The 12,273-nt window shown below is 42.3% G+C and overlaps 2 protein-coding genes across 9 annotated transcripts in view; one reads left to right on the top strand and one right to left on the bottom strand.

Annotated features, from left to right (window-relative positions):
• Positions 1-12,273, top strand: part of LOC133378952 (antigen peptide transporter 2-like) — a 99,893-nt gene that overhangs the window by 38,084 nt on the left and 49,536 nt on the right. The window lies entirely within an intron of this gene.
• The window catches only part of LOC133381507 (uncharacterized), a 35,756-nt gene continuing 33,950 nt past the window's right edge, over positions 10,468-12,273 (bottom strand). For 7 of the 8 annotated variants that reach the window (XM_061620686.1, XM_061620691.1, XM_061620687.1 and 4 more), the window contains one exon: positions 10,468-12,251. In XM_061620686.1, the coding sequence (XP_061476670.1) occupies positions 12,177-12,251 (75 nt within the window). In that variant the 3' untranslated portion in view covers positions 10,468-12,176. The remainder of the gene's footprint in view (positions 12,252-12,273) is intronic. The other variant, XR_009761682.1, reaches the window with a different exon arrangement.

Genomic DNA, 12,273 nt, shown 5'->3' with positions numbered 1-12,273 from the left:
TTTTTATATGTGCTGCGAGACACTTTGAGGACTGTAGTTGAAAAGCAGGGCCTAAATCTGCTCCAGAAAGGAAGTGCAGGAAGAGACGTCTCATGTTGGGAAAGAGCAACGGGAGGGGAAACTGGTGGGAGATGGAGGAGGAGGAGGGAGGGAAGCAGAAAAATAAGATGTCAGGAAGAAGAAAATGAGGAGGAAGAAGAAACACGTTTCTCAGCAGAAGCTGAGTGTGCGCTTGAGTGCCACCATAAAGAGACAATCCTGATGTTTCTTCTAGAAAATGACAGCTTTCAAACATGTATTTATTTTCAATAGTGTCATTGATAAATCAGCATTCTAGATAATAGATATGAATTTATATATGTTGGAAGTGGGGCAAGAGCAACTCCTGTTTTGTTCTTTTGTTTATGTTCCAGAAGGGAGATAGAGTTTGGGTCCTCCAGATGGCTAGGCTTGACTACCTTTACCTGTGATGCCCTGACTTCCTTCGTCCTTAGACTGATATGTCTTAGGGAAGCTTATTTGCCCCTCCTCCTTCCGCCCTTTCACCCTTTCTTCTCTTCTTCAACTGCCCTAGAGAGAGAAGGAGACACAGTTGTCTTTGCGCTCTCTCCTGAGCCATGAGGGCAACTCTCACATCTGGGTGGGCATTGCGCCTACAACTTAGTTAGTTAGAACTAGGTATGCCTTTCCTATCTACTATGTATTCCTATAAATAAACTTTTTTAAATTTTACTGTCTTAAGTCTCAATGATGTCGTTGTTGTTGTTATGTGCCTTCAAGTCGATTACGACTTATGCCGACCCCATGAAACAGTGACCTCCAAGAGCATCTGTCATGAACTACCCTGCTCAGATCTTGTAAGTTCAGGTCTGTGGCTTCCTTGATGGAATCAATCCATCTCTTGCTTGGCCTTCCTCTTTTTCTACTCCCTTCTGTTTTTCCCAGCATTATTGTCTTTTCTAGTGAATGATGTGTACAAAAGAATGATAACCACAGTTTCACCATTTTAGCTTCTAGTGACAGTTCTGGTTTAATTTGTTCTAACACCCAATTATTTGCCTTTTTCACAGTCCATGGCATGCACATAGCTCTCCTCCAGCACGACATTTCAAATGAGTTGATTTTTCTCTTATCCACTTTGTTCACTGTCCAACTTTCACATCCATTCATAGAGATCAGGAATACCATGGTCTGAATGATCCTGACTTTGGTGTTCAGTGATACATCTTTGCCTTTGAGGACCTTTTCTAGTTCTCTCATGGGTGCCCTCCCCAGTCCTAGCCTTCTTCTGATTTCTTGACTATTGCCTCCATTTTGGTTAATGACTGTGCCGAGGTATTGATAATCCTTGACAAGTTTAATGTCCTCATTGTCACCTTTAAAGCTACATAAATCTGTTGTCATTACTTTAGGCTTTTTGATGTTCAGCTGTAGTCCTGCTTTTGTGCTTTCCCCTTGAACTTTCATCAGCATTCGTTTCAAATCATTACTGTTTCTGCTAATAGTATGGTATTGTCTGCATATCTTAAATTATTGATGTTTCTCCCTCCAATTTTCACACCTCCTTCATCTTGGTCCAATCCCGCTTTCCGTATAATATGTTCTGCGTACAGATTAAATGAATAGGGTGATAAAATACACCCCTGTCTCATACCTTTTCCGATGGGGAACCAATTGGTTTCTCCATATTCTGTCCTTACAGTAGCCTCTTGTGCAGAGTATAGGTTGCACATCAGTACAATCGGATGCTGTGGCACCCCCATTTCTTTTAAAGCATTCCATCAGCATCTCACAGCGCCCAGTCAGATGCCCCAATGGGAAGCCTGTGAGCCACATGAGAGAGCGTGCAAGTCTGCTTGTTCCCAATCCCAGCTGTGCCAAAGCCCCGCATTTTTCTCCTGTTGCCTCTGAGCAGATGGCGGCAGGGGCATCAGCAAAGTTTGGAAATAATTAGTTACAAGCAAAGAATTACTTGTAATTCATTGCTTTTTTGAGGAACGAGTGGGTAATTCCTTTACATTTTGATTGTAATAGAACTAGAAGTAATTTTATTACTTTCGTCGAGTAAATTGTAATGTTTCCAGCATTACTTTTGGGCATTACATGGGGGGGCAACAGGGGAAGTCTTCTGCTCTTCTGATTTCTGGATGAAAATCATGTGCCTCAAACTGGGCTTGTGTGCAGTGTCGCTCTTCCCTCATGCTCCGTGGGTGGGTAGGAGGCGACGAGGAAGGAGGTGGAGAGTGAGACAGAGTAGAGTGGAGAAAACAATTGTTTTAAAAAATGGATGGTGGTGGTGAAGAATGGAGTGGAGGGGAAAAGGAGCTGGAGGGCCAGTACATGGATAGAGGAGAAGAAGGCAGCAGCAGAATGGAGATAAAGAACTGTGGAGGTGAAAGATGACAACATATGTGTGTTTGCACTTGTCACACAAAGTGGCCTCCACCACCCACTCTGGCTACTGTGCTGCATTTGTAGTATTTTAACTTGTTTGCATCTCAGGGGAAAATGCTTGGGTGAGTGTCTCTTAGTTGGTGGCAGGGCAGCGGAGAGACCACCATTGCTCTTATGGATAAAAGATGATTCTACTACCTTTGTATGTGTGTGTTTATTTTTAATGTTTTTTTTGGCTACCTCGTAGTAGTTTTTTTTAAAAAAAGGAACTGAAATGTAATTAGGGTTGAAAACCAGTTGCCGGAAGCCTCAGGAGGGGAGAGTGTTCTTGCACTCAGGTCCTGCTTGCGGGCTTCCCCCAGGCACCTGGTTGGCCGCTGTGAGAAGAGGATGCTGGACTAGATGGGCCACTGGCCTGATCCAGCAGGCTCTTCTTATGTTCTTATGTTACCAGGTGTCTGGTTTTGGGCTGGATAGTCTGGCTTTTGGGGGTCCCCTCCGGGTCTCCGGGGACTCTCAGCTTCAATTAAAAAAGCATTAAATTTCTAGGTGGTCTGGTTCCCAAGATATACACCAAAACGTCAGCTGCCCCCCACGACTGTTAAATCTGTTTAACAGATCTGTTGTGACTTTAACCCCGCCCTTTCAGGATTGTAGCCAAGCCAATAAGTGAAGCTGTTGGAGAATTTTGTATTTCTCCTGTGGGTTCTTTGCTGGGGGTCTCTTAAGTAAATTGAAAACACAGGCTTAAAGCAAAAAGGTAGGCCTTTATTTCTGGTACAAGCATATGCAGGGACAGCCCATCAGAAATCTGAGAGGGACTGTAAAGAGGCACTATGTGCAAATTCCTTTTATAAGTACAATTTCAGCATGTGACAATAATTTAACCAATCCTCCAAGTTCTTCCCCTTGTGACATAACAGTTTCTTCCCTCTTCAAATATTTCCAGCCAACCAGATAACTTTATTAAAATGAATACATGTATTTTCATACCTCCCATCTCCCATTGTGTTCACTGATGTCAGCCTGTCTCCTTTTGCTGATATGACCACTATTCAACTGTCATATATTACTGATGATTCTGTACTATGCATTTCATTCCCATCATAGTTTTCTGATCAGCCAAGCTGGGAAGGAACATCCACAGGACACTACAGTATCTCTAGGACATAACAGCATGTTCCTCTAGACAATACCACGATGCAGGGCCAATTTTTGGTTCACATAGAGTGACTGGAAATTCCATGTGAGAATTCCTCTTATTACCTTGCTATAAAGAAAGATTAATTTTTTATCACCATACTATAATCAAAAGCCACATAAAGAACATAATATAAAGCATGATTAGGGAACACAGAAAAGGGAAAAGGGTAAATCTGAGCCAGCCACTTCTCCATAAAACACAGAGAAACGAAGAAAGGCAGCCCATCTCAAAATACCCCTTACCTCAAGAACACACTTAATGATTTTATGAAATACATCATGCCATTATAAAAAATCAGTATCAAGCTAGAATTTCTACCTAGATTTTCCATTATAAAGATTTCTTTTAGCTGAAGCCTTTTGCTTTCTTAGGAAATCAAAAGCCCAATTTTCCAAGATCTAATAATATAAGCATATTAACTGACAGATGGCTTAACAATACTAAATTAATGATGTTCCGTCACGCTTCTAGCCCTCCTTGGCACAGAATGGTGCTTAGGAATCTTGCAGAGAGGTAAGCTTGACCTCTCCGCTTTTCTCTACACACAGGCTTTGCTTTAAATTCCTGCTGTATGTGAATAAGGGGAAAGAAATCCATTTTTCCTTAATAAATTTTCAGGGGCCCAAATTGCTTAGGGGACAGGGTACTTGGGGTTTCCCCCCTCAAAGCCAGGGTTGTGATTAGTTGACCCAGGCAGTGCCTAGACTTCATGCAGTGTCAGAAAATGGTTATGAGATTTTCAATTTGAGTAAGTAAGTGTAAGGCTTTCAGTGTTTTTTCCTTGTGTGCAAGAGTCAGACCCATGGCTGTTGAAGAGGGCAGTGCTTTGAAAACCTTCGCAATATGAAAGTGTTTAATCCAATACTTGCTTTTGCAGAAGTAAAGCAATGCTAATCGCTTGTACCTGGAGTAAACCTTATTGAATTCAATAGGATTTACTTTTGAGTAGACATGGTTAGGATTTTGCTGTAAATTAATGGGACTTTTGAGTAAACATAGCAAAGTATTGTGTTTGTGTTGTAAATCTTTCTCTCCTCCTCCAATCCTATTTTTAAAGCAGTTAGGCAGGGCTTACTTAGTTTTTATTATGTAGGAAACTAATACTGTTTTTTTAAAAAAAATGTTCAGCAATGACCAACTGGTTTGACAATAAGCTATTATTTTTACTCCTGCAAGTGTCTGTGTGCATGTATGGAGTCTTTCCAACAGCCCTGTGAGGTGGGGTTGCTGACTGGAAACCAAGGCAGCTCACAATAAGAAATAAATCCCTTTAAAATCCAATAACCATACAACAAGTATAAACAGTTGCAAAACAGCTTAAAGTGGCACGATTCTGAATTTTGGGTGAATGAAGTTTATTTGTTTATTTATTTATTATTATTTTATTTATATCCTGCCCTTCCTCCCAGTAGGAGCCCAGGGCGGCAAACAAAAGCACTAAAAACACTTTTAAAATCATAAGAACAGACTTTAAAATATATTAAAACAAAACAACTTTAAAAACATTTTTAAAAAGCTTTAGAAACCTTTTTTAAAAAAAGAAAAGGTTTTTAAACATATTAAAAAGCTATTCCAACACAGACTGGGATAAGGTCTCAACTTAAAAGGCTTGTTGAAAGAACAAGTTCCTTATCACTTCTCTGGATATTTCTCTGGTTGAGTAAGGCCCATTGAATACATTGGGACTTGCTGTTGAGCAAACAAACATAAGATTGCACTATAAATATCTGTACAGGTTGTGTAAAGAGCCAGTGTGGTGTAGTGGTTAAAGTGCTGGACTATGACTTGGGAAACCAGGGTTTGAATCCCCACACAGCCATGACGCTCACTGGGTGACCTTGGGCCAGTCACTGTCTCTCTGCCTCAGACGGAGGCAATGGTAACACCCCCCCGCATACCGCTTACCTTGAAAACCCTATGCATAGGGTTGCCATAAGTCAGGATTGACTTGAAGGCAGGCCATTTTCAAATAATAAACATATTTGATAGTCATGTGCTTATATAAATATTTCTTCATACTGTGTCCCAATAAGTATCTGATTTCACACTATGGTTGTACAATACTTCCTCTACATTTTAAGTTTGCCCTTCTTCCTTGGGGTGGTCATGGTTCTCCATTGCTTTCATCCTGAAGTGCAGATAGGCCCTGAGATGGTGAGTAGCCCATGGTCACCCACTACACTTTACAGCTCATTTCCATTCTGAAAAATTAATTAAAACAATTTACATGCAGGCAAAATTTATTAAGTAGATCCACACAATACATTTAAAGACATCCAACTTGCATTTAAAGTGCATGACTTCCCCTAAAGAATCCTGGGAAGTGAAATTTTTCCCTCACAGTTATAGTTCTCACCATCCTTAACAAACTGCAGTTTCCATGATTCTGTGGTGGGATTCATGTGCTTCATGGGTGTTTAATGTGCTTTAAATGAATGGTGTGGATCTACCCTAAGGTATGATGTGCATTCAAGAGTGAATTGAAAAGAATAATTTTAAAAGATACTTTTTTAAACTGAAGAAGGGTTGTAGCTCAGTGACTGGGCATATGCTTTGCATGCAAAGGTCCAGAATTCAATTTCTGGAAAAGACTATTGCCTGGAATCCTGGAGAGCCAATGCTAGTTCATGTCATCAGTACTGAGCTAGATGGTACGAAATGGCCTGAGTCAGTATAAGGCAGATTCCTTCGTTCGTAAAAGAGGAAAGAGACCCAAGGGCCACAGTGACTCCAAAATGTATTATATAAATGTATATAAGACCCAAGGGCCTTATCAGGAAGAGCTGCAGACTGAGACGTGCTGCTGCAGGGATGAGACTGTGCTGGGACCATCAAGGGGCAAGCATTTCTATCTGTCTTGCCCCACCCCTCTGCCTGGGCCTTATCAGGAGGAGCTGCAAGCTGGGACGTGCTGCTGCTGGGGTGAGACTGCTGGGACCATCAAGGGGCAAGCATTTCCATCTGCCTTGCCCCACCCCTCTGCCTGGGCCTTATCAGGAAGAGCTGCAGACTGAGACATGCTGCTGCAGGGATGGGACTGTGCTGGGACCATCAAGGGGCATGCTTTTCCACCTGCTTTGCCCCCCACCCCTGCTCTTAGTGACATTTTTCTGGGGACTGCCCTTTACCAGGAAGATTAATGCTTTTGGTTTGCTGCTCCTGCTTTTTTAGAGATGTTAGGACTTTGTTAGTTTGATTTTTTTTTTTGTAGATTGTATTGTTTTTATTTGCAATTTGTATTTTTATTTGTGTGTAAGCTGCCTTGGGGGCCTATTTGGCCGAAAGGCGGCCTAGAAATAAGACGTAACATAACATAACATAACATAACATATGTATTTTATCTAGAACTGTTATATACCACTTTATTATAAAACATCTCAAAGCGGTTTACAGAAATAATTAAAACAATACAATTATTGGCAACAACACTTAAAGACATGTATTTAAAAACATTCAAAATAATAAAACCAACAATGAGTTAAAAATAGATTTAAAAACACAATACATGCCTGGATAGGCTTTCCTAAACAAAAATGATTTTAGCAGGTGCTGAAAAGAGGCATCTGCCTAATGTCAATAGGCAAGGAGTTCCAAAGTGTAGGTGCTGCCACAATACAGGACTGATTGCTTACAAGAACAGAACAAGTACTATGTGGCACAGCTTGAACTTGGCCTGGTAGCAAATCAGCAACCAATGCAGATTTCAGAGCAGAGGTATTATTTATTTATTTATTATTTGATTTATATCCCATCCTTCCTCCCAGCAGGAGCCCAGGGCAGGAAACAAAAGCGCTCAAAACACTTTAAAACACCATAAAAACAGACTTTAAAATACATTAAAACAAAACGTTAAAAACATTTTTTAAAAAAGCTTTAAAAACATTTTTAAAAAGGGTTAAAAACATATTGTTAAAAAAAAAACCCTATTAAATAGCAATTCCAACACAGACGCACACTGGGATAGGTCTCAACTTAAAAGTCTTGTTGAAAGAGGAAAGTCTTCCAAAGGTGCCAAAAATATAACAGAGATGGCGCCTGCCTAATATTTAATGGGAGGGAATTCCACAAGGTAGGTGCCACCACACTAAAGGTCCATTTCCTATATTGTACAGAACGAACCTCCTGATAAGATGGTATCTGCAGAAGGCCCTCACCTGCAGAGCGCAGTGATCGACTGGGTATATAAGGGGTAAGACGGTCTTTCAGGTAATCTGGTTCCAAGCTATATAGGGCTTTGTACACCAAAACTGAGCCAGTGTGGTGTAGTGGTTAAGGTGCTGGACTAAGACCTGGGAGACCAGGGTTCGAGTCCCCACCCAGCCATGAAGCTCACTGGGTGACCTTGGGCCAGTCACTGCCTCTCAGCCTCATGAAAACGCTATTCATAGGGTAGCCATAAATTGGAATCGACGTGAAGGCAGTACATCCTCATCCTCCTCACACCAAAACTAGAACCTTGAACTTGGCCCGGTAGCAAATGGGCAGCCAATGCAATTCTTTGAGCAGCAGGGTGACATGTTGGCGATACCCTGCCCCAGTGAGCAGTCTCACTGCCGCATTTGCACCAGCTGCAGCTTCCAGACCAACCTCAAGGGCAGCCCCACATAGAGCGCATTACAGTAATCCAACCTAGAGGTTACCAGTGTGTGGACAACAGTGGTCAGGCTATCCCGGTCCAGATACGGCCGCAGCTGTCTCACCAGCCGAAGCTGGTAAAAGGCACTCCTAGCCACTGAGGTCACCTGGGTCTCTAGCGACAAAGATGGATCCAGGAGCACCCCCGGACTACCCCCAGGTTATGAATCCTGCTGAGTTGTCTGCCTTACTCATAGGAATCTTGGTGTGGTTGGTATGCTATTGCATTGTGGAATAGCCTCCCCGAAGAAATACGCCTGGCGCCGACGCTTCTATCTTTTCGGCGCCAGGTTAAGACCTGGCTATGCTCCCAGGCATTTTAAAGCGTTTAATGTGACAATTTTAAATCTCTTTGTTTCAGTTTATTTATTGTGATATTTTGTATTTCTGTACTTTTAATCTTTTGTACACCGCCCAGAGAGCTATTCGCTATGGGCGGTTTAAAAATGAAATAAAATAAATAAATAATAAATAAATAATTCAGGAAATCATCACTGTCTTTTGTTTTTCATTTTCTGTTTGCATTTCATTTACCTTTAACCTCACTCCCTTACATCCATAGAAGCAACAGCAGTGGTTGCATGCGCTCAACTCAACCCCTAAAACCCATTGATGATGCACCTTGTTGGTTGCATGGCAGTTTGTTTCTTGCCCAATAGTGGTAAAAGAGAATTCACATATTCGGAAGTGTGGCTGCAACTGATGTTCCCAAGCTGCTGCCTGTGTTTTCTGTCTGTCAGTTATTACTCACTGGAATTGGGTTGGCTGTCAATGTGAGTTTACAGCAGCCCTCAGGGAAGTGTAGAGAATCTTCTTTCACTCATTTCTCAGACCTCTTTCTGAAGTGAAGGGTCAAATCTGTAAAGCAGCTTGGAACAGCCACGTTAAAAGATAAGGGCAGGGCATTCCAGGCAGGGGGTTGCCAACCCTGCTTGGATATGGATGTCTGCAGAGGATCCTTAGTCAAGCTTTACCAACAGCACAATCCAAACTCTATCTACTCAGAAGTAAATCCTGTTGAGTTCTATGGGGCTTAGTCCCTTAGTAAGTGTGTTTAGAATTGAAGCCTTCAGGGGCATCCATCTGTACTTCCGAATGCTCCCATCCAACATCTCCACAACACTAGGCTCCCTTCTTCCTACAGTGGCCTTCTGGTGACTGGTCTGGCCTGAAGGCACTTAAACCCATCTTGCCGAAAGCAAGTAGGCTATATTAAATGTTCCTTACCCAGGCTCCATCTTTTAGCTAAGATTTCTATCTTAATTTCCAATCAGAGAATTTTTTTTAATTGTATGCTCCAAGCAACTGTGATTAATGCTTAATGTATCTTGCTTAATGACTACACTAGGGGCCACCCCGTGACTTCACTAGGACCCACCCCATGATGTCACTCAGGCCCACTCCTGTGACATCACTTGGGCGCACCCCCTGACATCACTAGGTTTTGGGATGCTTCTGACCTGGCAACCCTAAATGTAATTGAAGTGATTACTTTTTCTCAAATTCCAGAGCAATTGTAATTGTAACGGTAATTACTACTTTTTTTTGGCCATGTAACTGTATCTGTAATTTATTACTTTTTTAAAGTAATCTTCCAAGCTGTGGCCATCAGCCCCTTCAGGGAACCTCAGCTGCCATCTTGGTTGATGGCAGGCATGTGTGAGCAGCGCAGCCAGCATTCGCCACAAGGGAGAGGAAGGTGGGGCATGCAGGCGGGTGTCGTGGGCCTGCGTGGTTGTAGGGGGGCTGCCCAGGAGCTCCCTCTCCGTGATCCGTGGCAGGGCTGGGAGCCGACGCTGCCGTGGATCGCAGGAGTGCTACCCACCCATCCTAAGAAGAGGCCCTCAGCCAGGACACGACAGCTGAAGAATGGGGTGCATATATACAGTAATAAATAAACCAACAGTACAAAAATTAAAACAATTCTGTGAAAACAATTCCATAAGTGGAAACAATTAAGGGAATTCCATAATTAACATCAACTACAACATCTTAAAATCAAAACAACTTAAAAACATTTTTAAAAATATCTTAAAGAACAATTCCAACAAAGACTGGGATAAGGTCTCTATTTAAGAGGCTTCTTGAATGAGGAACTTAGAAATTATCTTAGAGCAATGTGGTATATATTGGCATACGCTAATCAGCAATTGATGAAATGAACCAGCAATAAAATAAAATGTGGACTAGTAGCATTGTCAAGATGATTAAAAATAGCACTGACAAAGCAAACATTTGAGATAAATCATATATTTTCCTCCTAACTCCCTCCAGCCCAACTATCTGTCTATTGGCTTGATGTTTCCTAGAACGCTAGATTATAGAAAGTCGTATGCTACCCACGAGTGGATAAGCCTGAAGCCTTTAGCTTGGGCAAACCTTGCAAAAGCAGGGCAGAGCAGACAGCAGCAAGAAAGTAGAAAAAGTAATCCAAAGGCAATTCCCCACCCCAGAACAATTAACTCAACATAATTTGAATATACTTTTTATACTGATCAGCAACTGGATAAGAAGGCTGGACTTATCCAGTGTATTTCTCATTAATTTCATCATCACGGGGTCAGACCTTCATAATATATAATTATGAATTACCATAATAATCTGTTTTTTTGGGGGGGGGGGAAGAAGAGTAACTGAGGCCCCTGCATCAGTGATTTTCCAAGCAGGCACCTTAGACACAATTCAACACTGCAGCGGCTGGCAAAAATATGTTACACTTTAACTTTTATGTCTTTACAAAGTGGTTTACTAGGACTCTTATCAGAATTCACATTCTTCTTGCTGGAGACAGTAAAAATGCACACAAAGGTTCAAAGCAGCCTCACCCAGCAGGACTGATGCAAAGTGAGCAAAAGTGTCATGCATCCTGGTTGACCATGGCTGCTCTCTCCATATGCAGTACGTGCAGGGGGGGATGAACACTTGACAACACCCAATCCCCAAACACCCAGAGCCAGAAAAAAAATTATTCATATGAGATACAGTGTTTCTGTGCATTTGACTCCCGTGTTCTTTGTTGACCTGTCCCTGATCATTTTCCTGTGAAAAAAACAATGGGGTGTTTTCACTACCCCAATCCGCTAACAGTAGCTGGGGCACTAAAATACACCCCAATGCATTACTGGGACATTTTATCCCCCAGATGGTTTTTCGGTTACAGAAGGAAAACAGTGAGTGGAAACTGGCTGAAATTGGGGACATTATACAGGTGACCATTAGTGTCAATGTCCTAAAAAGACTACCCTGCAGGTCAACTTATGTGCAAGATGCACAATGAAAACTGCACCAGAGGTAGGCCTTTCCCCTACAAAATTGGATGAAGGCTAAAAGGCTGGTTTCGCAGTGATGGGCGCATAGCAGAGAAAACTCTGACTTTTGCAAGGATGGAAAGTATTCTGGGTATAAGAGCCACATCCATTGCTCCATCCCCTTTTGCCTCCGGCCTCGCCCACCACTGGCATGCGGCCTCTGAAACGTTGACCACGGGGGGATGTGGCCCTCGGTCTGAAAAAAAGGTTCCCCATTCATCCCGCCCCATGAGATGGGGGTTGAGCATAGTGTTCCAAACAGAGCCACACTAGAGAGTTATATAAGCCAAGAGCACCTTTTCCTGCAGCCTGAGTGACGGCTGGCAGAGAGCAGGGGAAGAAACAGGAAACTGGCTAAAAAATAAACATCCAAGCCGGCTGACTGAAGGCGGGCAAGGTTGCCAAGAGCTTATTCCCTGCACCCAAAGCGTTTAGTTAACAGTTCCACCATTTTTTAAAAAAAATTTAGGGATCTATACTTAGGAAGCCCAATAGGATAGTCAGTCCAAAGTCATATGGACTCTTTATGTTGAAGCTGAAAACTTCTGATGGGCAGAGCTTAGCTAATGCAGAGAAGCAGATGCCAACTGAGGTGCTGATGCAGATTCCGCTGCCATTTGAAATTCTGATGTAAATCAAAATCCTGCTCGGGATTTTGCTGCAACTTGAGATGCAGGGTGGGATCTACGTTGGGCAATGCCAGCTTTTGCCTGCAAAAAAAAGGAAAGTTCT

This window comes from Rhineura floridana, chromosome 3 (assembly GCF_030035675.1).
Source record: "Rhineura floridana isolate rRhiFlo1 chromosome 3, rRhiFlo1.hap2, whole genome shotgun sequence".
In the NCBI taxonomy this organism is placed as follows: Eukaryota; Metazoa; Chordata; class Lepidosauria; order Squamata; family Rhineuridae; genus Rhineura; species Rhineura floridana.
The sequence above is the reverse complement of the archived record's forward strand: the minus strand, read 5'-3'. Positions and strand labels throughout refer to the sequence as shown.